The 27,292-nt window shown below is 39.6% G+C and overlaps 1 protein-coding gene across 1 annotated transcript; it reads right to left on the bottom strand.

Moving 5' to 3' along the window:
* Positions 1 to 13,399: 13,399 nt before the first annotated feature.
* LOC134475157 (ral guanine nucleotide dissociation stimulator-like) lies at positions 13,400 to 19,036 on the bottom strand. The gene is made up of 5 exons (XM_063244554.1): positions 15,633 to 19,036; positions 15,271 to 15,464; positions 14,667 to 14,714; positions 13,983 to 14,173; positions 13,400 to 13,550 (listed from the first exon to the last, which is right to left on the bottom strand). Exons 1-4 carry the CDS (start codon positions 15,792 to 15,794, stop codon positions 14,002 to 14,004), a joined length of 576 nt encoding a protein of 191 aa, XP_063100624.1. The 5' UTR covers positions 15,795 to 19,036; the 3' UTR covers positions 13,400 to 13,550; positions 13,983 to 14,001.
* Between the last annotated feature and the right edge of the window lie 8,256 nt (positions 19,037 to 27,292).

Here is a 27,292-nt window from a genome sequence, read left to right as displayed (position 1 = left end):
AAATATAGTTTTTCTTTGGTACATCAGTTTGGGTTGAAAGTTGTTTTCTTTTAGGGCTAGAAATACTTCAAGTTCATCTTAATCTGAAGGTTTGTGCTGAGAAATCTGCTGTAATTCGAATAGCCTTTCCTTTATAGGTAAGTTGTGTCATTTCTCTAAAAGTTTGTAGTAACTGTTTTTATGCTCTATGTCTATGTGAAGTCATTATTGGAGTGGTACGAGAAGCCTCCTACAGTAGGATCATTTGCATTTTGAGGAATGGCAGCTTCGTATATATGACAAAGTGCCTCACATATTTTGCTGTTTTGTTTTTCATTTACAAGTTGTTTTACTACTACATGCTTGCAATAATGTTTGCATTCCTTATGTAGAGTGTTGCATGTGAGTAACACATCTTAATTTGGTCTTATGACCCTTTTTCTTCCTTTCCCCTTTCTTTATCTCTTCAACCCCGTCCCATTTCAGAGCAGTCTACATCCCTACCTCCTGTTTTCTGTTTTTATTTTGCTTTTTATTATTTGGGTTTCTCATATAATAGAAACAATGCAATATTTCAGCTTGTATGTCTGGTTTATTTCACTTAACACTATGATCTCAAAGAGCATCCATTTTCTAACAGATGATGCCAGGCTATCTTTATGGCACTGTAGTACTCCACTGCGGAAAATACCACATTGTCTTTACCCATATATTTGTTGATAGAAATATAGGCCACCTCCAAGGTACAGTTATTATGAATTATGCTACTTTTTAAATCTTAGAGTAATACTTTTATTTTTCTATTTTATGTTTATGTTTATTTTATGTTTATTTCTATTTTATGTTGAAAAGAAGAAAGTCAGAAAAGAAAAACAAAAAGCAAAAGAATAAACAACAGTAAACTCAAAACAATGCCAATATAGGTTTTCAAAACAGAATGAAAGAAATTTAACAATGATTGTTATATTGCATATTGTTCTCTTTTTTCAAAGAAAAAAAGAAAATTAAAGAAAATAGAAAAACAGAAAAGAAGGGTTGAATAACACCAAATACAAAAAGATTAACATCATAGAAATATTGGTGATACATTATTCATTGTCATCTTAAAAAATAGCTGCCAAAGTCATAAAATAAATGCACCAATACTAGCTAGACATTGAAACACTGACAGTGCAAATCATTTTGTTCAGTATTCCAACAGAAATGCAGTAATACGGCCATCTGTCTTACATGGTGTACATATCATTAAACTCTTTAGAACTCTTTTCTTCCCTTTCACTCTCATGACATCTATTATACTTTTTGAATCCCATTTTTATCAGTTTTTATTACTTTTTACATTAAAGAGACAATGTTATGTTTACTAATGTGATTCTATTTATTTCACTGAGATTATTTTCAAGTTGCCTCCATTTACCTATAAAGACCTCAAGATCACCATTTATAGCTAAATAGTATTCCACTGTGTAACAATACCACGTTTTTTTCATCTACTCTGCAGTTGATGGGCATTTTGGTTGCTCCCAAGATTTAGCTACCACAAATTGTGCTGGTATACGTGTAAGTGCACATATATCTCTGTGATAGGACCTATTTTAATTTTTCTGGGAAAATGCCCAGTAAGGAAGTACTGGATTGAAGGGAACTTCCAATTCTAGTTTTTTGAGGAATCTCCATACTGCTTTTCACAGGGTTGCACTAGTCTGCACTCCCGTCAGCAGTGGAGCAGTGTTCCTTTTACCCCACCTCTTCACCAACATTTGTTATCAGCTGTTTTCTTGATGGCAGCCATTGTTTCTGGGATGACATGAAATCTCAATGCTGGTTTAATTTGCATTTCTTGAATGACCAGTGATGGTGAACATTGTTAAAGATATTTATTTGCCATTTGTATAACTTCATCTGAGAAATGTGTGTTCATCTCAGATGCCCAATTTGGGAGAGGGCCTTTGAACTTGGGGGCTTGATGATTTTCAGTTTGTTATATATTCTGGATATTAGCTCTTCATCTGAGGGGTTCTGGCTAAAAACTTTCCCATTCTGTGGGCTTCCTTTCACTTTGTTGGTGACTTGTTTTGAAGTGCAAAAACTTTTTAGTAATATGAGATCCCAGTTGTTGATTCTTTGAAGTATTTCCTGTGCAATTTGTGCTTTATTCATGAATTCTGTCCCTACCCACATGTCTCCAAGATTTTTACCTACCTTGTCTTCCAGTAGAGTTAGTGTTTCTGCTTTAATATTAAGATCCTTGATCCATCTGGACTTTTCTTTAGTGTATGGTGATAGGCATGGGTCTATTTTCAGTCTTTGGCATGTGGAAAGCCAGTCTTTCCAACACCATTTATTAAAGAGACTATCTTTAATAGCCTGTGAATATGTTTAGCCTGTTTGTCACATGTAAGGTGGCTGAGTGTCTTCGTAGTAGTGTTTTCATCTTGTAATCTGTTCCATTGATCCTGAGGTCTATTTCTTTGCTAGTATCATGCTGATTTTATTACTGTGGCTTTGTAGTATAGTTTCAAGTCAGGAATTGATATGCCTCCTGTCTTGCCTTTGTTGCCCAGAATTGCCTTTGCTATTCTAGGTTTCTTGTGTCTTTCCTATTCTAGTTTCCCATATGAATTTTAAGAATATTTTTTCTAGATCTGCAAGGTATATTGATGGCATTTTGCTTGGGGTTGCATTGAATCTGTATAACAGTTTTGGAAGTATAGCCATTTTCACAATGTTGTTTCTTTCTAGCTAAGAGTAAGAAACATCCTTTCATTTTCTAATATCCTCTTCAGTCTCCTTTTTTAGAGTAGTGTAATTTTCAGCATATAGATATTTTACATTCTTGGTTACGTTGATTCTTAAGTATTGGATTTTCTTTACATGCTACTGTGAAAAGAGATATTTCCATAAATTCTCTCTCAGTGAGTTTTTTGTTTGTGTACAAGGATGCTATTGATTTTTGAGTGTTGATTTTGTATCTGCCTATTCTTCTGAATTTGTTTATTTTCTCTAGTAGTCTTTTAATGGAGTTTTTTGGGTGTCCTATGTAGAGTATCATGTCATTTGCAAATAATGATAATTCAATTTCTCCTTTTCCTATTTTTATTCCTTTTATTTCTCCATCTTGTCTGACTGTTCTGGCTTGTACTTCTAGAACTATGTTGAATAGGAGTGGTGATAGGGGACATCCTTGTCTTGTTCCTGATTTTTGAGTGAAGCCTTTCAGTTTTTGTCCATTTAGTATAATGTTAGCTGTTTGATTGCCATAAATGGCCTTTATGAGATTGAGGTACATACCATCTATTCTGAGTTTATGTAGGGTTTCTATCATGAACAAGTGTTGGGCTTTATCAAAAGCTTTTTCTGCATCTATTGAGCTGTTCGTGTGATTTTTGTTTTTGGCTGTGTTAATGTGGTGTATTACATTTATTGATTTGTGTATGTTGAACCTTCCCTGTATTCCTGGAATAAATCCCTTGGTCATGGTGTATTATCTTCTTGATGATTTGCTGCATTAAATTTGCCAGTATATTATTGAGAATCTTTGCATCAGTATTCATTAGTTAGATTGGTCTATCTTTCTTCCTTTGGTTGGGTCTTTCTCTGGCTTTGGTATCAGGATAATATGTGCCTCTTAGAATGATTCAGGGAGGACTTCTTTTCTTTCAATTTCATTGAAGAGTTTAAAGAGTGTTGACATTAAATTTTCTCTAAATTTCTTATAGCATTCAGCCTTGAATCCATCAGGACCTGGACTTTTCTTTGTTGGCAAGTTTTCAATCACGTTTTACATTTCAGTAGCTGATATTGGGTTATTGAAAATTGTTATACATTCTTGATTGAGCTTTGCAGTTCATATGTTTCTATAAACCTGTCCATTTCCATTGTGTTTTTCACACTACGTGAGTAGAGATTTTCAAAGTAGGTGTTCATGATCTTTTCAACTTCCATGTGGATCTACAGTAATTTTTCTCTATTCATTCTTTATTACATGGATTTGAGTTTTTTCTTTTTCTTTATAAGGTTGGCTAGAGTTAATCAATTTTATCATCTCAATAAACCAGCTCTTTGATTCATTCTTTGTATATTTGCTTTCAATTTCATTAATTTTTGCTCTAATCTTTACAATTTCCTCTCTTCTCTGAGCTTTGGGTTTGACTTGCTCTTCCTTTTCTAGGACCTTGAGATGTAGCATTAGGAGATTATCTCTGCTCATTCCGTTTTCTAGATGTGACTATTTATTGCTATATATCTTCCTTTTAGGACCGCTTTCATTGCATCCCATATGTTAAAGTATATTGTGTCTTCATTTTCATTGCATTGTAGGTATTGTTTTATTACTTATTTATTTTATCTCTTTCTATATGTCTTTCAATATTCTTTCTATGGTTGGTTTGGTAGATATACATTCCTTCAGTTGTTCTTTGTTATGGAAGAATCTTGTTTCTCTATTAAATTTGAAATATAGTTTTTCTGGGTACATCAGTTTGGGTTGAAAGTTGTTTGGTTTTAGGGCTAGAAATACTTCACTCCAAGTTCATCTTAACCTGAAGGTTTGTGCTGAGAAGTCTGCTGTAATTCGAATAGCCTTTCCTTGATAGGTGAGTTGTGCCATTTCTCTAAAAGTTTTTAGTAACTGTTTTTATGCTCTATGTCTGGGATCTTAATCAATATATATCTGGGTATGGATTTATGTTGGTTATGACTGTTTGGCATTCTATATGATTTTATACCTTATTCTGTAGATTTTATACCTTATTCTGTAGTTTTCACTGCTCTCCTGGACATTTTCCTATTCATCTTTCTCTGTGAAGTCGCATGTTATGAACAAAACAAGAGAGGACGTGTCTGCTAATGGCTCCAATGTGCTGGCCTCTGTGGCATGCCTCAATACTGCAGTCCAGATGCCTGGATGTAGGGACCAACCCTAGCCCAGAAACTAGGAGCACCAGCTTCCTTAACAGTCACATAGTCTATGATTATGCAGCATATGACCAGCACAGGAGAATTTTCAATTATATTAACATGATAATAAAAGCTAGCCTGCAGAAAGGAATCAGTACAGCTATTATCAAGACTTATGTAGTATAACAAACGCAAACAGTTAAATTTCCCTCCATTCCAGCCAAGAACTGAGGATTGCACCCAGTTCCTTACATTGAGCAAGATCCTAAGTGCTTTTTCATATGTTCAGTTAGGGTCTTGCCAAATAGCGAGGTGGCCCAAACTGGACACCTTCTAAACTATATTAAGTGCTATGGCCTTGTTTTGAAGACTAAATGTAGAGTTCGGAGTTCTGTGAAATAAAATTTATAGAATGATATTGGTGTAGACTGAGTCTGCTGCCCAGTTAGTTGGACTCCAGGCCCACAGAACAAATCAAAGTCACTCACTCATGATAAAGCTCTATATTTCTAGGCAGCACTAAATGGTATATATGATTTTCCATGAAATCAGAAGAGAAAGAAAGCCAAGTCTCCAAACAGCCCACACTGGCACATGGAAATCTCCTCTGCTTTCACAACAGGAAGAAAATTAACTGATGACCAATCCACTTTTGCTTTCTGTTTCTGATGTCTTTAGTCACTTTCTGTGTAGGAAACTTTCTGATTTCCTTGACCCATAGGACCACTAGGTCTACAGTTTGGAATGAAAAGCTATTCAAATTTATAATTAAAAACCAAAGCCATTAATTGATTTAAGAAAATCTAAGGGAACTTTATCCCCTGACAAGTAGATTTTGTCTAAATTAATAGATACTACAGTCAACACTTGGTGTGGGTAGGGCTTCCTTGCTTCAAATAATTGTTTTTTTTTTTTCCTGCCATGCTGGACAGTGAATCAGCACTGTGCACACTTAGAAGTGGTCTGTCACTTAGCTACAGTGTCAGCGCCATTGTCTGACTTTTCAAAGTAAACCAAAATAGTCTTTAAGAAGATTAGACTGACAGGTGTGGTCGGGCTACATCTTTTTCTTTCTGTGACTCCCAGAATTCCCCCATAAACTTCTATATTATCTTTATTCACTTATTGGAATGTTCCATAAAAAGGTCTACAGTTTTCTTGTCCTCAAACTGGATATCTTACACATATGATTTCTCCTGATGAGTTATTTATCCATAAAACAAACTTCAGCAGAAAAGGAACACCTGAAAGTGCATGTAGCAGTTAAGGTGGGGTGTGAATGTGATTGGCTTTAACATTCATGCTGGATACTGCTAGAGCACACTTCTGGGTATTTCAGGGAGGCATAACCATGGGATCCTTTACCTCCTCCTCCCTGGCACTGTTTTCTTTTTTTTTTTTAATTTAAAGAATGACCAAACAAAATAGACAACAGAAATAGAACATACTTTCACAGAAAAGAAAGAGACAGTAATAAATCACTAACTGATGTATACATATTGTCCCCTTTTAAATAGTTGTTCAAGGCACACAAGTGGAACATATAAATGGGATTTCACCCAGGGAGACTGCAAACAGTTCTTGTTCAACTATCCAACAAAAACTAAGTATTATGGCTATCAATCCTATATTCTTAGACATGTAGGCATTTATCCATATCTTCATTTATGTTGAGACGTAATACAACTTATTAGGTTAAAATCCTTCTGAACAAAGATTAATAATATTGTTGGATTTCCATCATTACACTCTGGAATCAGCACTGGGTACTGCAGTGCTACTTTCTTTCCTTCAAATATTTGTTCATTTCCTCATGTATCATCAGATCAGTTCTCATAAACTGTTTATAGGTTTTACATAAGCATGAGTCTTAACATGTATTTCTATCCTTTCTATATTAGAGGGAGAAACAGAACAAAGCAGGCCAGAGCTAAACTTTTGCCTATAGACCTATAAAACTAAAAAGACATTTAAATCTGCTGTGTAAGGATTTCTACCATGGTCACTGTGCTGTTTCTTGTTATTATGAGCAGAATTGGCTGTATCATCAGATAAAGTATAATTGAACATCATTACATAGCACAAGTAACAGAAATACAACTTTGTGGATAGTGCAGAGCTACAAAAACAGGTATTAATCAAATCAGAATGGGTATCATAGTGAATCACTGTCATTTTCAGTATAGTTGTCTATACTCCTCAACTTGTTACCATCAACCTTACAGTTTTGAATAAAATCTGTCAATAATAAGCAGCAATCAAACAAGTCAGAGTTAACTAAGTTCAGTCATGATACAACAGTATAAGTCATACATGGACCTGATTGAGTTAATAAGGAATTAAACATATCCACTGTGCTATGGACAGCTGTCTGTGCCCTCAGATCCAGTGCTTGTGTACAAACTAGGATGAAACAAGTTCCAACCAAGCAGAGTGGTGCAAGTAATAGGGGTTTTAATTTCTGATACACTATTAGCTATATCTTCTGTTGGTTTTTTTTTTTTTTGATGACTATGTTTCCCCTTTACTCCCCCAAAATAAACTATGTATTTCTGGGTATCCCCAACACTCATGGTTTTGTACTGGGGGGGATGATAACCTGCTATTTACCTAAGTGTTTCTGAACTTTCTCACTCCTGGGCTGGATTTCTAGTTATATTTCTTCATTTATTAAGACCTGTCTGTTCAACCTATCCATACATATTGGTCTAGTTACCCCTATTATGCTCTGATTCCCTATTACATCAAGTTCCATTTTCTCATATTTTATTTTGGTCCATATAACCTTCAGGCTAATTGTACTTCCGATAAAGAGCCTTCGGTGGACCCTATCTCTTGATCCACTCTGCCTGCAATTCTCTCTGTTTTCCCCTAATTTAGTGTATCTAGGCTATCTATATTATAAATTATATCCAACCTTCTCTGCCTCATTTCTGTTGAGTTCTTTTTCTGTCATTAGTTGTCAGTTTGTCTTCTTCATTTTGCTTTCTGCTCCATTAAATATGGCCTCTCTGCCACTGTTTCTGGAATCTTGGTACTTATCTGTTTTAGAATGTCTTGCAGTATTCTCTGTAGAGTTGAGTTGCTGGTTGCCAATTCCCCTAGTTTCTCTTTATCCTGGAAGCACTTTGGTTCTCCATTAATTTATAGGGACTGTTGTGCAGGATATATCAATATTGACTGGAGATTATTGTCTTTCAAAGCTTGAATTATTTTCCCCCATGCTCTTCGTGATTTGATGATTTGTGCCGAGAAGTCTGCTGTAATTCTGATGGGTGTTCCCTTGTAAGTGATCTGTTTCTTGTCTCTGACAGCTTTTAATATTCTGTTCTTATATTGGATTTCTGGAATTTTGATTATTATATGCCTGGGTGTAGCTCTGTTTGGATTGTAGGTATTGAGGTTCTGTATGCCTCACACATCAGAGCATCTTTACCTTTTCCTATATTTGGGAAGTTCTCTTTATTTCTGTGAATAGCCTTTGCAGTTCATTTGTTTCTATCCCTGCTTCTTCCTTTACATTCTTAATCCTTAAGTTGTAGATCCTCTTATCATCTTCTAGCCTTTGTATTGTCACTGCTTGCTTCCTTGTTATTTTTAAGAAGTTTTTCCTTTCATGCTCCCACATTACAAATCTGTCCTCCAGTTCAGATAATCTATCCTTAGTTTCTTTCAAGCTGTTATGCCAGGTTTCAATAGAGTTTTTAGTTTCCTGGTAATCTCTTTGAACCTGCTTCATGCTTCTATGTTTTCTCTATTTTCTCCATCATACAACTCTCCCCTTTTTTTTTTCTGTTCTTCCATCCCACCTTCTGCTTTTTCTTGGGAGGTGCTTAGCATTTCTTTAACTATTCTACTTATGTCTTGCTTTACTTGGTTAAATATTTCACTTTTTAACTCATCTATGAGATCCCAGAGATATTGCTTTATGTCTATTGGTGCCATGCTTGATATTGCATGTTTTCTGTCCTCATTCTCCTTTGCTTTTACCTTTCCTGGATCAGTGTTCTCAGGATTGGGGACCGAGGACCCTTTCTTATTGCCTCCTCTTCTTATAATTTTTGTTCCCTCCATACAGGAGTATATAGGAGGCCCAATTTCTTTCTTTGTCAGTTACAGTTTGTTTGAATTATGCTGACTAGGTGTTCGCGCCCACTGCAGTGTACTAGTGAGACACAGACCAGAGCAGCCTATGCTGGGCCTGCCTCTCCAGGTCAGTCAAACTGCTGGAGGCTTCACTCCATTAGGGTGCACTGCGAGTTGCAGGAACCAGGTTTGGGCTAGCCTACTGGGTCTTAGTCCATGCATCACCCAGGTCAAGCGCTCCCCACCAATCCCACTTGGGAGGGGAATATGTGACTGAAGTCACTGCAGTGCCCTGTTCCAGCTAGTATGCCTGGTCCCAGAATGTCATATGTTGGAGCCTCTTTGTCTATGGAAGGGTCCTCTCACTCACCGCAGGTTGATGCAGGGCTCCCCACCATATCTGCTCTCAATTCAGTTCACCAATTCCCGTACTCAGAGCTCTGGCATCTCTATCCCTGCTCTGCCTATTCAGATGCAGCAGGGGCAGGGAATTCAAAACACAGGTTCCAGAGGAAAAATTTCCAGTGGCATCATTGAGACTTTAGCTGTTCCAGTCGTAGCACTGGGATTTCATTTCCAATTGGTTTCTCTCAGCTTAGTTCGTTCCTGGATCAGCAGGGTATATCTCCCCCTGCTTAGGACTACCCACACCACACCATTCCTGGAATGTAAGCTGGCTATCTCAGAGAGCCACTGTAGCTGCTGTTATCTATTCACCATGTTCCCTGCTCTCTCTGGCACTGTTTTCTTGTTTTACTGGTTCACTACCATGAACTAACAAATTTTTTGCTCCATTTTGCCTGTGGCCATGATGCTCCTCTCTGGAACCAACTGACCCCGGACTGAATCTCCTTAAACATGACCAAATTGAATTCCCCCCCCCCCTTATGTTGGACGTATTGTGTCTCAGCCACAGGCAAAGTTAAGGAAGTCTTTCAAGTTACCTGTGGGAAATTAGGTTCCCCCATAGACTGTCACTGGCCTCAATGTAAACTAAGGTGTTTTTTGTTTTTTGTTTTTTTTACCAGGAATTAAACTCAGAACCTTGCACTTACCAGGCAGGTACTTTGCTGATAAGCTAAATTTCTGGCCCTACTTGACATGTTTGATTAGTGACTTGAGATGTCTGGAGGAATAAATTCTCATCCTGAGATTTTTCCAAGTGGAGTTCACCCAATAACTGGTGATTCTGACATTCTGACTCTACCTTCTCTATAAGGTTAATTCAATTGATGATGACTAGAGTTGGACATCTACTAACCCACCCAATAATTATTCTCGTAGGGATTATTGGAAACTTCATTTAAAAGTACATAGAACAATTTCAGTTTTCTAGTGTCCTTGAGTACACTTACTTAAAAGTGTACACTTCACTCAAGTCATTTGCCATGAGCAATAATAAAATTAAGGAGCTGCTTTAGACTGTGAATGGATGGTATTTAAAAACAAATACTGCTCTTAAAAATACCACAGAGACATATTTTTTAAAGTGATTTTCAGTTCATCTTGGAGAACAGAAGCACTCAGTTTAACACATGAGACTTACAGCTCTGCCTCTGGGTGTGAGAGTTCACATCCATCAGAGGAGTGGGAGCTGCTGGGGACAGGCCAGAGCAGGGTCAGTTTGCCATTAACCTAGAATGAGTGTCTCTCTAGACTTCAGGCCATAAGTAAAAAGACAGTAATTTCTCTTTTTCTCCAGGATGAAAATGGGGAAAACTGAAAGATTATATATAAATATAAATTATAGAGACTTAAATTGCAGAAGAGTTTAATTTCATATTTCAAAATCCAATCTCAAAAAGTTGAAATGTCACACTTTATACTGTGATCCTATATTAAAACTATAACTTTCAGTTAAAGGGGAAAATAATTCCTCCTAACACTTTTGTATATTGTCTCCCAATAGAATATGAAAGCTTTGGACCATCACTCAGTGTTGGCTGTGCATAGGTTTTAGAGTCACTTGTATATGATGAAGAGAATCCCAGAGCTGCCTATGCTAGTGCATTGCCTCAGTTCCTCCTCAGTTCATTACAGAGCCCCTCTGATTAGGTCTCCCTGGAGAGCAGGATGATGAGCCCTATGCTTGCCCATCCCCCAAGCTGGGGGCTGATGACCTCCTGGGCCACAGGGACTGCAGGTACCACTGAGCACTCTTGTCTCTTGTTGGCCACACTTGTTCATTTCCACCATTTCCAACCAAAGAACTTGAAATACCTCAAAGCCATCGTTTGTCCCCAGATGATGAGCTCACTGTTTACTGAAATACTTCCTTCTTAAAGGAATAAATCACAAAACAGGAAGCTGTGTCAGGAAGCATGAATTTGACTAGAATGAGAAGTGTAGGAAGACTAATAACATCGGTAATTTTAAGAAACCCTCACATTTATTTTATGAAAGAGCATTTCCACATCCGTTTTCTCATTTGGTTATCCACACCACTCAAAGATGTTAAATACCATACTAATGAAGAAAAGGACCCAGAGGTGACAGGATTTGCTCAGGTGCTATCACAATGGAAGCAAACTGGTCCTCAAACTCAGAAGTCTGACCCCAAAAAGGCCCCACGCCAATGCATTGCTCATGTGAGCAGCACGCTTTGCTGCTGGATTCAAATGCTATGCTTTCCTAGCTTAGGGAGTAACATGAAAATCAACTGTAGCTCCAATAGAGCTCAGCCAAAAAAGTAAAGCAAGAAACTAAGAAAGTTATTGCAAAGCACTGCAGTGAAATCTGAAACTGAAAGAAGAAATATACCTACTTAGGAAAAAAGATAAAGAGATGAAGAATTACCTGGTATAATTGGAGACTAATTCATGAAAACAACTGTACAGTGAATTTTGACATTTAATTCTATTTTTGAGTAGAGTTAAACAAAATGAATTCTAAACAAACCAACAACCAACACCCCAAAACAACAACAGCAAAACAGTACAAAGCAAGACATGCAGCTGAGAATAGGCTACAGTAACAAAGACAAGAAGGCACATCTCAGGCCCCACACTGAGCTCAGGATGAGCCCTTGCTTACAGAAGAGGCTGTGCCTAGAGGTGCTGGATCCCCTCTCCCACACAGCTTCTGGCTTCCTGCCTGCAAATGCATCTTGCAGAAAGTCAGACTCCCTCAGAGGTAGTGGCAGCTGGCCCTGAGCTGGATTCAAATGGAGGCGAGTGGGCAGAGGATGCAACCACAGCACAGAGAGCAGGAAAGAGTGCAGTTAGGTCTCCTGACTTTCCATGATGGACTAAACATGTAAGTGATGCAGATGAGCATGCACTGACCCGAGGGTGGAGAGCAAGCAAAACACAATCAAAAGAAAGACTAGGAATTCCATCCATTTCAGTTACCCATCAAGGTCCAGTAGGCACAGGGAAAGGACAGAGCTTTTAGCAAAAGCCACCTCAGCATCAGCAGTCAACAGGCAGCTGCTCCCATAACGCCCCATGAAGAGGTGCCACGTAGGCACTGCCCTGCTAGGGGTCAGGAGTTTTAGGTGTACTAGGAGCTGATGAAGTCCAGTATTTCTTCTGGATTATCCTTGGAAACAGTGTCTCTTTTCCTGCACCGCTTCTGTGCCTGTGACTCAGAGGTCCCCTGGCCGGGCTCAGGAAACACAGGGTGCTGCTGCACAGCGAGGGCAGTGGCTCAATGCACCCAGGGAATAGTGTGGTCACACCTGTCCTGTGACCTGGTGCGGCACCACCCTAGGTCCCTGCTGTCTTAGTGAGGTGGGATGTTGCCCAGGTCCTCAGGTAACTGGGCAAAGTTTTAGTTTTGAGCCCTGGCATGGTAGTGGCAGGGTGTTGAGTAAGTGGTCACTTCTGTGGTATTTCTCCTGGGCCCTCCCTGCAGACTTCTCAATGAAGTTCCCTCAGACCCCCTCTGCCGGTACAAGCCAGCTTCTGCAGGTGGATGGGCTCTGTGGTCATCTCAGAGCACAGCCGAGGCTCTGCACCTCTTCTGTAGAATCAAATCCCTCCTGAACATGGTCTTTCTTAAACCCCTCCAGTCTGTCTGTGTGCACTGCACACTTGGAGTGGGCCCAACTGGGCCTCGGGGCCTCTGGGAGCTCCACATGCCAGGGCCTTTGCTGTGTTATCATCGGAGCAAGGGAGGGCACTGCTGTCCCCCCCACAGGCCAGGAAGATGACACTCAAGAGAGAGGGGCTCTGCAGGGAGGCAGGGTGCTGCTTGCCCAGTGCAGAGCAAGTCCTGTGCCATGTGGGCAAGGCCCTGCCTGTCTTCTTGCCCCTTTCAGCACTCAAGAATCCTCATAATCCCGGGAGTTCCTCAGTCCCTTCCTCCAGCAGGTGCTGTGAGTCCTCACCTCGGGGCTCAGCTGCCAGGGACTGCTGCTGCAGAGAGCCTCTGGGAGCACAGCACAGTGTGAGGACTTAGCTCTACTAGATGTGCATTTAAAATAGAGGGACAGTTCTATTTTATGTTACAATAAAATTTTATTAATGTTTACAGAAAATAACTACAGATACATGAAACCAGAAAAAATCCAAAAGGCAACATTTCCAGGTGAGGCAAGGAGATGTGCAATTGGAGTCCTCCAAGGTGAGGTGGTCTGAATTGTCCTGCAGACCGATGATCAGCCATAAGAGAGGAGAGAGAGAGGGAGATTCAGGTCAGGCTGGCCAGTTTCTGCCTGTCCAGCTCTGTTCACCCCATCCCCCCTTAGCTCCAATCCTGGTCCCTTCCAGTGGGCGCTGCTGTGGAAACAGTTGTGGCTCTAGCAGTGGCAGGAGAGGGACAGGACAGAAAATTCCTGAATCGCTCTTCTTTGTGCCTTTCCCAAGGCATATAGGCCACTTCCTGCCAGAGAAGCCCCAGGCACTGACCCCGACAGCAAGACACCATCCCATGTCTTGTCCAGCTCCATTGGTGGTCCCATTCTCTTGCTTTGCCCCTGGCTAGCAGCAGCCTCTGGAAACTCCTCCTAGTGGCACCAGCATGACCTTTCCTGCATTCCCACCACCCACAGTCACTAACCCCAGCCTCCTACTCACATCTGAGATGAGATCTCTCTTAGCGGACTCTAAATTGAGCCGAGAGTGTGCACAAATGCCGGATGATGTCCGAGTCTGTAAGATTCAGGAGTGCATAGGCCACGAGCTGCTTGAGGTTGGCCGTGTCTGGGCACTGGCAAAAGTCTCCTGGGTAGTGGAGCAGCCAAGTCTCCAGGATGGAGCTCAGAGCCCTAGGAGCAGGGGGGCAGGAGAGTCAAAGGCCTGACTTCTCCCACTGCCCTAGGCTCTCTGTCATGCAGCCTGAGGGGAGCCCTGCTCAGCAGAGCACACCCTGCCAGCCAGCAGCTGGGCACAGAGGGCAGAGGTGTAGGGACCAGGTGTGAGTGATCTGTGTCCCGCACCTCCTGGGCAGCCTCCACCCAGCATGGCACCAGCATGACCTTCGCTGCTCAGGGATGGCATGGGTTCTCCTTGCTAGGAACAGACTGTGTACAGGTGCATCCTCACTGGAACCTGCTCCTTGCCCACCCCTGAGGCCCTCATGCACAAGAGCCCAAGCACAGCTGTCTCCCTCCTCCTCAAGGCCCAGCCTCTGATCCAGGCCCTCTAGTGGAAATCAATGGACAGTGAGTGACCCTGGTTTTTCCCACAGCCCAGTTCCTCCGATGCATCCCACTTTGGAGAGAGGATTCTTCCCTCCCTCTTAGCCCAATGGCCTTTTACCTCTTGTTCTGCTGGTCCTCTTCAGAGTTCGGAAGGAAGGAGGGGTACCTGGAAGAACCAGGAGAACGTGACCTTTGAGGACTCATTGTCCTTCCCTCCCAAGACGTCTAGGGGACCATGTGATTGTGGGATGGCAAAAGAGGCTGGGAAAGTTGAGAGTTTGGTAGGCATTGCTCCCTGAATGACAGGGAAGCCTCAGGAAAGGTTCTGCACACAGTAGGTGCTTGTAGACATCTGTGCTGTGGGTGAGCCCAGCCAGCTGTGCCCCCATCTCAAGACAGTACTGCCATGACTCCCCTAGGGGTCTCTGATCTGGATTCCTCTAGGCAGAAACCTAGAAAAATGAGGCTCCAGCTAGACAGTTCCTTCAAGGGGCAGATTGGGGAAGCCCCACAGCCCTGGGCTCCACCCCCTAACCAGAGCCAGACCTTGGTCATGCATTCTGGGGCATCAGCCTATTTGGTCCTGAATACAACACGTGAATGGAAGTCCTCTGAATAAACTATTTTCCCCAGTGATTATTAGGGTACAGAACGGTTCAGGGGGTTCATCCCCAAGAGCCTCCCAAGGGTCCAGGGTCCCCTGACTTGGAGGTGGGGCACACCTGAGGAACAGCAGATCCAGCACCTGCCGCGGGGTGGCGAACCTCCTGTAGATGGCCAGGAAGGCAGGCACAAAGAATGGGTACCCGCGCAGATGGGCGGGCACCAGGTTGTCCACCAGCTTCTTCAGCATGTCTGGCTCCATGCTCCTCACCTTGCCAGCATCCTCCAGCTTTGGGCTGGACTTCTTTGAGGCCTGAGGTGGCAGCGAGAATGGCTTTGGAAACACTAGCCGCTCTAAAGAGCTCAGCCCCCAAGTGGATCAGCTGCCAAACGCGTCCCCTGGTTTCACACCCACTCACGCACGCTGCCCCACACACCACAGGGGCAAGCAGGGTTCTGGGCTCTCCCGGCTAACTCTGACCTGTTGGGTGCTCTCCTGTATCATCTTGGGAGTTCTGGGGTCGGTGTGCTCCAGGCTCTGGGGCTGACGACTGCCTGAGCCTCTCAGCCTTCGAATAAGACCCTCTTTCCACCAACTCTTGTGGCCTGAGCCTAGGCGTTTTGGGAAACAGCAAGAAAACATCGTCCTGACTGTTCTCTCTCTACCAGTAACTGTAATGAACCAGCCTCGAGAGTTCTAGGTTCTGTTAGGCGTGTTGTCAAGGAAGTGAGGTCACTTCCTCGTGTTCCCCTCCCCTACCTGCTTCTCCCATGTCCCCTGCAACTGATGGATGACCCTTCCCAACCTGCTAGTTGCCAAACGGGAAACACCCAAACCCAACGTATCTTGCACTATTGTCTTTGTGTAGACCCCATCTTCTCCTGGGTAGAGACAGCTCATGAAGTACCAGGCCCTCCTTCTTCGTATTAAAGAAGCGGCTGTGGGGCTCAGCCCATAGATTAAAATTCGTTTTGGGTGAAGGTTTCAGCTGAGGGCCAGTGTGAATTCTAGGGCTCTGGTTAGCTTTAGAGTGAGCATCAGGGCATGTCCTTGAATTAGGATTGAATGGTTATCACATCAGGTTGGTTTAGGAAACTAGCACCTGGTTAGGTTGACATTTTTTATGTTAAGTTCAGAGTTAGGGTCCTTTATCATGTGTGAGTCTTGGGGCTAGATGTATTAGGTTTTGTTCCCTGCTAATTTTAGTGCTAGTGTTTTGGTTAGTGGTCATGTCACATATTATTTTCATCACTAAGCACGTTGTGTAGAAAATTTTATTGGAGTGTGAGAAAATGTAATGTTAGGTTTTTAGGGACAGATGCTGAGGATGTAAGTGGCAGGGTTATTTTAAGGATTCAGGTGAGTTTTGGGATAGGGTAAGAGTGAGTGTTGGGTTTAGAGTTAGTTCAAGAGTTAGAATGAGGATTAAGGTTAGGGTTAGTGTTAGGCTTTAAGAGCATCATAGTGTTCAGGATTCAGGTTTAGGTTACCTTTGTTGTTCGTGGTTAGGGTTAGGTTAGAATATTAGGGTTATTTTAGGTTAGGCTTTTGGGTTAAGATAGGGGTTAGGGTTAAGGTTGCACTTGGGGTTCATGTGTGAGTTAAGTCAGTGTTGGTGATGAGTTTGGTGTTAAGTTTTTGGGATTATGAATAAATTATAGTGTTATGATTTGCAGATATGTTTCGGGTTTAGTTTTAGTATGAGTGTGAGTGGTAGGTCTAGGGATTAGGATGAACATCAGAAGTACGGTGAGGATCAAGGATAGAATAAGGATTAGAGTGTGGTTAGGGTTAAGGGTAAGGATTTAGAGTTAGAGTCAGGGTCATAAAGTTGCTGGAATATATGTCTAGTGGAATCACTGTATGGTCACAAAAGAGATTCTATTAATGAAAATAAATATATTTGGATATTCTTTACAACAGGAGAGACCCAAGATTGGGGAAAAGTTTTTTATTTAGTAGTATTTTATTTAGTAGTTTTTTATTTAGTATTGTCTTAAGGTGATTTTAAATTGTTTTATTCTTCTTTAGTTGTGTTTTTATAAACTTCCTACACAAATTTTGAAGCCATGTAAATTAAACTATATCCTGTTCTATTCAAAATAATCTCAGAAGCATGTATTGCTTACCAAGGATAAAGGTGCCTAAACTTTTATAATTAAAGTGAATTTTGAATAAATACAATCTTTATAATTATAGCTAATTGATTAATAGTAACCAATATTCCCTGGGCACTTACTATGTGCCAGCCACTGGACTACATGGTGTGGGAGTGTGTGTATTGTGGATTATTTGTATTTTACATATGCACAGTGCATATAGGTTTACTTCTCCCAATCCACATGAAACGGCCTCAGCATACAATATGACCACAGTGGTGCAACACAGCTGTCCTGGAGTTAAGCATTATATTTTCCTTTGCAGATGACAAAACAGAGTCACAGTCTAATTCAGCACTTTATAGCTAACTCATGTCGAACTCAAATAAGATGGATTTGACCAAATCCATGGCTTTACTGTATCACACTGTACCTCCTATGCTGATGTAAGATAGAAAAATACATAAATCATATTGTATCAGATTGGTAATTTGCTACATGTGTACCATGTGACATAACTACAAAATTTGAAGAGGAAAAAGAAATTCTGAAGTAATATGTGCCAATTGTCAGCCAGAAAAAGCCAAAATGCAATAAAACAATCAAACTAACACGTACTAGCATGGAGGCGGCAGTGATTGCAGACCTAAATTCTCCCATTGCCTCAATGATACAATAACTGATCTTTATATTATTAAGCCAGAATCCTCCCAGGTACACAAGTATTAAAACATCACACTGTATACCTTACACATGTACAATTTTTATTTTTAATTGTAATTTACTAAAGCTGAAGAGCAAAATAAACTCAGTATGTTCAAGGCAATTAGGAAATATATGTCAAATTTAGAAGGTATTCTAGTCAATACAATTAAAAGAACAAAGTATAACTAGAACTGTGAAAAATTCAGATATTGGGAACTTTACATTATAGTAGGTACATATTCTATTTTGACTGGTAATTTTCGTTAAAGGCAAAATAAACTTTTCATGCCATTAGCTATTGTTCCTTTTGCCAATTCAGAATTAATATAAACATCAGTGTATAAACTGGTTCATCTCTGACTGTACCTACCTTGAGATATGACAGTCTCAACGTTCAGTTGCATGGTATGGATAAAAAAGACTTTCAGGTAAGAACAAGATGCTGCGCAGTTGAAAATAAAGGGCAGATCTGGTTTTTGTGCTTCCTTTCCCCATCTCCCACCTAGAATTTGCATTTGGTTTAATAATCAATATTATAAGGTTGCAATTTGTACATACATGTCGCTTCCAATACCACCAGTATTATCTTCATTGTAGTAAGAATTCAGCTGTCACCTATATGTTTATTGTCACACTTTACACACATTAAGAATTTAAGGATGGCACATCCTTCATAATCATGCATGACTAACCTGCCAGTGTAGTATTCAGTGTTCCCAGTTTGAGATTCTACCTCCTGACAAGCTTCATAAAAGGGAAGAAATAAAACTGACTTGCATTCCATACAAGATGTCGGTTCTATAAATGCCAGAAAGAAAAGCAAAATGAACAGTTGGAGCATATGGCCGTGAGTGAGCTGACAGCCCGAAGAAACTAGCTCTGCACGAACAACAAGGAGCATCTTGAAATGTTCAAGACATATGTGTTTAGGATGATGACTGAAGTGTTTCATAATAAAAGCAGGACCAAGTGAACCATGAGTGCCGAATAAAGTTTTAATTAAAAATAAGTTTTTAGCCTTCCATGTGAATGTACAATATGCTTCACAGATGGATTTTATATTTAAGTTTTATTCAAACCCAAAAAAAGTGAGGCAAATAAAGCTTCTGAAAATGGCATTAAGGCTGAACTGCGTATAAACAAAGGAGGGCTCTGGGACAAACAAACAGGGAAGGGAGAGCCACTCTTTTGTCGTCTATTTTCTGTGTGTACATTGCAGACTAGATGATGCAACTTACCAGTGGTGCAGACATGTTTTTCTCCAGTTTAAATATTTCATAGGCATGCACAGTTAGGAAACCAACTAAATATTTAACAATGGAGAAGTGGTTAGATGACTTTATGTAGTCAATTCTAATCAGGAAGTGCATTTATGTTCTATTTTAGAAAAATGAAATGATATGTACATTTAAATCATAGGATACATACTTCATAAAATAAAACCTAATTTTGTAGTAGAGCATAAAAATATATCACTATGTATCTCAGCACTCTTACTTTTATATATTTACTTTTCTAAATCTTGTATATTTTATGCAGTATTGCTTTATAAAATCAGAAAATAACATTTGAAAATCCAATTAAAATTGAAATATTTATCTAGAAAAATAGCTGTAAAAACAATAATCATTCTAAATTCATAAGAACTTTTTAAAAATAAAACTTTGATGTATAAGAAATGGTGACGCTTATCTATATAAATTCATGCAAGGTAGGAGAAATTTATTTAAAACCCATCGGTTTTATGGAAATAACAAATGATAATATTTCTCCATCTAGTAGATGAAAGTGTAATGACAATGCTTTTGAGTGCACACAGTGACAACGGTCTACCTTTTTTCGTGCATATGAAAAAAATGTTGCAATCACCAAAAAACAATTTTCCTCTGTCTTGCAGGGGACCTGAAATAATTTTGACTGTTTTGCTTAGGATTATCAATAAAAACTTCTCCAGATTTTGCAGCCTCTATGCCAAAAACACATTCATTGCACAACACAGTTTAGGAACAATATGACAACCACTGCTTAGCTATAAAAGGGAATAATACAGCATAAAATTTTCTATCCTTTAGGAAAATTCAAAGTATATTTAACATGTCTTTGTTAAGTAGTAGATTACCTTACAACAGCACTTTTTATTAAAAACAGAATTAATAAACGTAAGAGAAAAAAAGCTGTAATATGTATATGGAATCACTCCTCACGATGATTTTAAACTCTATGAATTGCAAATATGTACTAATAAACTTTTAAAAAACTATATTAGTAAGAGAAAAATAAGCTATACTGTTTCAGAAAGTAAATATCTTATGAGTTCAATAGATTGTCAGCAAAATACAAAAACAATGATAAATATCATTTATAGTTTTTACCATGTTTTGGGTATTGTTTTAAATACTTAATTGTTAACTAATTTAATCATAACACTGTCTCCATGGGTTTTAAATAATCACAACAACTTTATGAAAATATCTTCCATTTTATTAGGGAGAAACCTATTTATAAAGGTTGATAACACAGAGGTGACAAACTCAGGGGAGGAAATCTGGAGTGTATACAACATATTGCTCTTAGGCCAATTGGAGCTCTTCACAAACTACAACTTCCTTTCCCTGGATCACTCATGAAAGCAAGTTATCCTGATAGTGTCTAGTATTTGTCGGAGAATACCCACATGTTCTCCCATCTAATCATAATATTTTGCTGAAGACGGCAGATTAATGTTATTGTCTTATTTCATAGGAAGACAAAAGGGAAGGTCAGAAACGTTGGAAGTGGTTTTTCTGCTATGCAACATTGCAGTTCACCTCTGATGTTATGGTTTGTGCCTAGATGTCCCCGCTCCCAAAGCCTCATGCAGTCATGGAGGCAGGTTTCTAGAGTTTGTGATTGATTCATGGTCCAAAGCTGGGATTACGTGAGTGCTACACCTGTCATAAGGCAGGTAGCTTGTATACAATACAAGGGACAGAAAGAGGCTTGTCTCCCTCTCATCCTCGTCCCCCGCTTGCTTTTGCTGTCTTTCACTGCCATGAACTCTGGCCCCTCTACCGTGTGGGAACAGAAACCTCTATATACTCTTCCCTTAACTTGGGGGGTGATGTATTTTGTCTCAGCAATAAGAAAATAAACTAGGTTATCTGGTAATAGAAGTACACATAGGTACTAGGTGAAAAACAACAGGAGCACAAACATTTTCAAAACCTTTGTTTCCATATACCACTATTCTACTTAATAAAAGCTCCAACAAATTAATGAGGAATTAGTTTCATGAAGCCTCTAACAATTCTATTTTACTACGTATGTTCCAGGACATTGTCTTTTCTTAAAGATTTCTTTCATCTTTCTGAACTATATCATAAACTCAAAAAGGTAAATTTGTTTAAATTTTTACTGCATCGGGAAGTACACTGTCCTTTTTTGGTACTATTTCCATGAAATCTTGGGTCAGTTACAATAAATCTTCAAGACATTTATTTCATATAGTTGTCCATTCTTGGCTTTGTTCATTTTTAATATTTAGGGGTTGGAAATTTGTTCTGAATTTTAATGAATTAATGTTAGTTCATTTTTCATTTTAATTCACTGAGGTTTTTCTGAAGATGTACTACTAGCTACATCATTTGAATACATAAGTTGTAACAAAGTGAGATTTTTAACCACTTATTTAGTTGAGAGGCAGATGGGTTTAGAATCAATTCCAAGCGTTACCAGTTAGATGTTTTTTCACTGACCAGTCACAGTGGTTTGGTCATCAGTGTCCTAGTCTATAAAATAGATTATTGATTTGTGGACTGTGGGGAGCAAGAACCAGGCCTCACCAGGAGGTGATCCCCGCCTGGAAACCAGAGCCATGCATGGGCCACTGCCAGAGTCAGGACAACCAGACCCAAGTCTCTCTCCCCGAGTCTGCCATTTGCAAAATGCAGAAAGAGAGAGAACCAGGCTTCACCAGGAAGTGACCCTTACCTGGAAACCACATCATTTTCATTGCTGTTTGTTTTAGGCTTATTCTCTTTATGTTAAATCTGATGGCAGGAGCAGCTATTTAAAGGATAGCAATATATACTATGTTGATTGTTTTGAAGTCCTTTTTTTGCATTTATTATTTTGTTTTTATTGTTTCTATTCTGTTCTGTTTGATTTTTACTATGTCCGAAGGTATCTGCAGCTGTTTTGAAGACAGGAAGAGGCATTATGGTAACTATTGTTGATTTTGTAAGGTTTGGAAATCCTGTATCACTTATACTGGTTTGTTTTGATTGCTTTTATTGTTTTATTTTCCTGGGTTTTATTCTCTTTAATAATTTAAAAAGGGCAGGAGGTGGGGAGGTTTAGCTCAGCATCATAAATACCTGCCTGGCAAGTACAAGGTCTTGAGTTCAGTCCCTGGTACCAAAAAAGAAAAAAAAAAAAAGTAATAGTAAAACCAGACTACTTATCCAGAATGATCAAAATATACTGTGAATATTTAAATTTAAACTTAGTATGAGATACATTTCCACTAACCCCCCTCAAAATTGTATCCCTGATTTCAAATACACTAATTTCATCATTCTTGCTGTTTCCTGAAGCAGTTCTGAAAGTCTTCTCCCCTATCTTTATGAGATGTGATTAAAAAATACTATACAGTTAATGCAGACACTGTCATTCAGTAGCAAGGTAGATTCTAAAAACATCACAGTGTGTCCTCATCCATGTTATTCACTAGATCTAGCACTGCTCAACCTCCAGCTCTTCTATATTGTCAAAATGATGAAAGGTAAACATTTTGAATCAGTTTAGAGGCAGCTACAATAGACAACTAAGGAGCTGGGGATTTAGCTCAGCGGCATAATGGCCTGCCTTGCAAGCAGGCAGTTGTGAGTTTGATCCCTGGTACCGATAAAAAGGAAAAAGAAAAAAAAAAAAAAAAAAAAAGGCAACTAACAACCGTCACACAAAAGGACTCTCAGAGCAATTTCAGAAAGTGGCAAGGGTGCTGGGATGTTTGTTCAGGTAGGAGGATTAAAGACAAGGTGTCTTTTACCATAATACATTTTTTAAAATGTAAACATTCACAGTATCTTTCAATCGCACTACATATACCTACTGTAGCTCATAGACATGCTGGGAAAATCAATGTATGTAAATCACCAAATACTGATAGTAGCCCTTTGTAAAGATTAATTTAATTCTCTTGGTGCATAAAGTTTTAGAACTATACAAGTTGGGATAGGAAGTAAAATAAATATATTTTCATTCTCCTCAAACCTGTAAACAATCAAATACCATACAAATTAGAAAACATTCTAATGTAGTTCACTTATGATTTAGCCCAATTTAAATGTAGTGAACTGTACCATACCATGATTTGTTTTTTTCATAAAAGACTGTTTCACTAATTTGCTTAGTCACATAGTAATTTATACTATGTAATTTATACTCTATGTAATTTATACTACAGTAATTTATAGTGATTATTACTTAAATTAACAAGTTTCTAGATAAGAGTGGGATAATTTGAATGCCAGAAGATAATTGTTCATCTCATAGTGAATGAGAAAAGGTAAAACATCTAGCAAGAAAATAATTTTTAAGGCTCACTTAGGAACTAAGAAATTTATGTATCATAGATGAGATTACAATTCCACTGGACTATAAGGTGCCCAGCACAATGGCAAACAATTGCAATAATAACACTGTATTTATCATCCCTTGCAGTAAGGTTTAAGAGTTGGCCAATCACATGAGACTTTTAAATCTTGATTAGCAAGTAACAAACAAAAAGCAAGTTGCTATATTATAAATTTTTTTTAAAGAAAATGTAGAAAAAAAATAAGCAACTTTCTGTGCATCCCTCTGCAGCTCAGCTTTGCAGCTCTCCTTGTTTATCTCTGAAGCTCTCTCTCAGCTGCTGGGGCTCAAACACAGGCTGAGGTTGCTCCCAGTGTCACACAATTGTGTCCTCCTGCTCCATCTTGCTGCCAAGTCTCTCTTGTCATGCAGCTGGGAGCAGGGCATAGGGAGTGTTGTTGGCCAACTCACTGCTCCCAAAATAGGAGGGAGCAGGGTTGGGGGAGTGCTGACTTCCCACTCATTGCCCGCCATGGCTTAAGGTTGTTTAAATCCCACATCCCCCTCTCTCACATTGCTGGAACAGGGCAAGAAAGATCGTGCTGTTCTACTCATTCCCTTTGCGGCAGCCACTGTGGTCCCTGACCTTACTGTTGCTAGAGATTCCAGTTAGCTGCCAAGATGCACAACAAATTAAGGAAAACAAAACAAAAAGCAACTATCAGTCCACTGGAGAAAGAGCAGACTCCTGGTCACTCACTCCTGAATATTCAGGTGACAGCTGTTCCCAGGCTGCAATGTCACAATGTCCTGTGGCAGAAGGGAGAAGAGGCGAGGGGCCTTGCCTGTGGCAGCACTGTGGGCTGCCTCACTGTAAAGGCGTACGCCTATGTTTTGTTTGATCTGCAAATCTCTTGTTTCAGACTAATTTTGGCATCAGGGTGTATATCCCACTCTTTCATCCAGTTACCTGTATTTTTAGTTGATTTTGTCTGAGTAACCCCAATGTAGCTCCTCTGTGCAGCCATGCTGCACAAACTATGTACATTTCTACATGTATGTGGCCCCTTTGTCCTGTCTAGTGGCTTATGTTGTAGGTTAACAGCAAAGCCTGACATTCAAGAACAAAGTAATAATAGGTGCCTGCCTTGCAAGTGTGGTCAGGAGTTTGATCCCCAGGTACAAAAACACACACACACACACAAAAACAAAAACCAAGTTAATAAAGAAACTCATATGTTTTAGTGTCTTAATGTAAGAAAATATGTATTTATATATATATATGTGTGTGTGTGTGTGTGTGTCTAGGTGTTAGTGTATATTTTACCTACTGTTCTTTTATAATAATGTCCCCTCCCGGCTTTGTTCCTTTTTGTGTTTAACTGGACGTGGATGAAAGAGAGTACTGAACTTTGGCATGAAATAAGCCAGGCCTTATCAGCTCTACCTGAGGTGACCCTCTCTACCAGAGGTGTAACACTTTATTTGCCAGAAACCTCACTGAGACCCTTTAACTTTCCGTCTGCCTCAAATTCCCCTATGGTTACCATGAGGCTTGTTTGAATTTTTTAGTAGTTAAAGCCATCTATTTTTACTAATAATTAAATTTCAATTATATACAAAAACCTGAAAGTCTTATCTCCTTGTACATTCCCGTACATCATTTTCCTGGGTCAGAATGTATTATTTTGTATAGGAATCTATTATTGAGTTTTTGTGGGTACAGCCCTAACATTTTTGTCTAACTTTTATATTAGTGTTACAGGTAACTTACAAACTACCACCGCAATATTAATTATACTAAATTTGACTCTGTACCTTCATCTGTGAGATACACTTTCACATGCTATGTTACTACTTATACTATATGTTTGTTATTACATTTGAAGAACTCCCTTACACAGGGTAGTGTATTGATATGAACAACTCTTTTATTTCAGAAAACCACTTATTCTTCTCTCCATTTTAAAGAGTAGCTTTGTAAGATAGTGTATTATTAAAAGAGCTGTCGATTCTTTTAGTACTTTGGTTGCACTTCCTGGGCTCCCAGGCTTCTGCTGAGAAATCCAGGTGGTCTGGTTTCCCTGTATGTGACAAGCTGCATTTCTCACTGATGTCAAAATGCGATGTCTTTCACTTTTGGCAGTTCAGTCATGATGTGTCTTAGTGTAGGCTTCATGTTCAATCAGGTTTGGATTTTCTCTTGGATTTGGATTGTATCTTGGGAAGTATATCTTGGGTTTAGATGTATACATCACAAATTTGGAAAGTTTTCAGTTATTTGTTTAAATAAGCATTCTGCTCCTCTGTATCTTCTTTCTGCAACTCCCAGAAATCCTGTATAACTGCTTCAATATTTTCTATTCCTTTCCCCCTACAATTAGAAAATTTCAAAGGACCCATCTTTGAGTACACTGATTCTTTCATTATACTGAAGCTCTCTGCTGTTCTTCAGTTCCTATTTTTCAGTTCAAGAATTTTTTAATTCTTTGTTGAACTTATTTTACTCATTTTGTTACATTCTTTGTATAGTCTTGTATCTCACTAAGTTTCTTGTAGTATATAAAGTTTCTTTATAGTAGTATTCTGAATTGAGAAATGGTTCATTCCATTTCTTTGGAGTAAATCACTGCAACTTTACTGGTTTTTTTTTTTTTTTTTTTGATGATACCCTGTTTCCCTGATATTCTTATTCATTGTATCCTTGCACTGGTATCTATACATTTGGTGAAGCACACTTACCAGACTTATCTCTGGTAAAAAAAGATCTTCACTGCCAGGAAAGGCAGAAGCATGAAGTGGCACTGTATCTAGCTAGCCAAATGAAGGGGGGCATCCCACAGCTCCACATCAGAAAGAGAAGAGCAGTTGCACAGCAGAATTTAGGCATGTGGAGTCCACAACATTGGTAACTGTGTGGACCTCGGCAGCCAATGATGTGGAGGTTCTGTAACATCTATGAGGATTGATGGTCATGGGCGGGGGGGGGCCTCTGGGTCCAGTGATGAGTCCTTATGAGTAGGTAAGGGCAGGGCTGGTGACATGAGCTCACGTGGTGGCCAACAGTGGAGGCAGAGGTATCTGGGAACATACGCAAGGCATGGAGGATGGTGAGTGCACTTGCAGTGGTAACAGCCGAGGCCAATTGGCCCATGTGATGATGAGAAGTGGCAGGGAGCAAGCATGTGTGCAGAGGTGCATATAGCAGTATGCAAACAGTCAGCAATAGGCTTATGTGCAGTGTAAGAGCGTGGTGCACACGCACATTCAATAATAAAGCAGTACTCGCATACACTATAGCAGCTGCCTGAGCAGCTGTATGCATGCATGTAGCCATGAAACATTTTTATAGGCCAGGAGATGGCTAAATCTGGAAATGGACACTGGGTCAGTGTCTGTGTCAAGCATGCTTTTACCAATTATACTAGAAACTGGTGCCACAGTGGCACTAGCTGAGGTAGCTCCAGTCAGGCACCTCAGATCTATGAAGGTGGGACCACCTATAGCAAAATTCATGTGAGATCTATGACAGAACTTGGAGATTCTGAGGTCCTCAGTGGCAAAGACTGACATGGTCCTCAGAAGAGTAGGCCACCATGGACCGTGGCACTTGTGTTCACATAACACAACAATTCAACTCCTAGGTGAGTGCTCACAAGAAATAGAACTGTTATTTCTACACAAAAATACATGAAACTTCTTATCAACATTTAATAAAGCCCCCAAAGTAGAAACAAACAACTCAAATGTCTATAAACTGATTGGACAAACAAGATGTAG

The sequence above is a fragment of the Cavia porcellus genome, unplaced genomic scaffold (genome assembly GCF_034190915.1).
Source record: "Cavia porcellus strain 051 isolate PalLab524CR breed Dunkin Hartley unplaced genomic scaffold, mCavPor4.1 scaffold_289, whole genome shotgun sequence".
NCBI classification, from domain to species: Eukaryota; Metazoa; Chordata; class Mammalia; order Rodentia; family Caviidae; genus Cavia; species Cavia porcellus.
The sequence above is the reverse complement of the archived record's forward strand: the minus strand, read 5'-3'. Positions and strand labels throughout refer to the sequence as shown.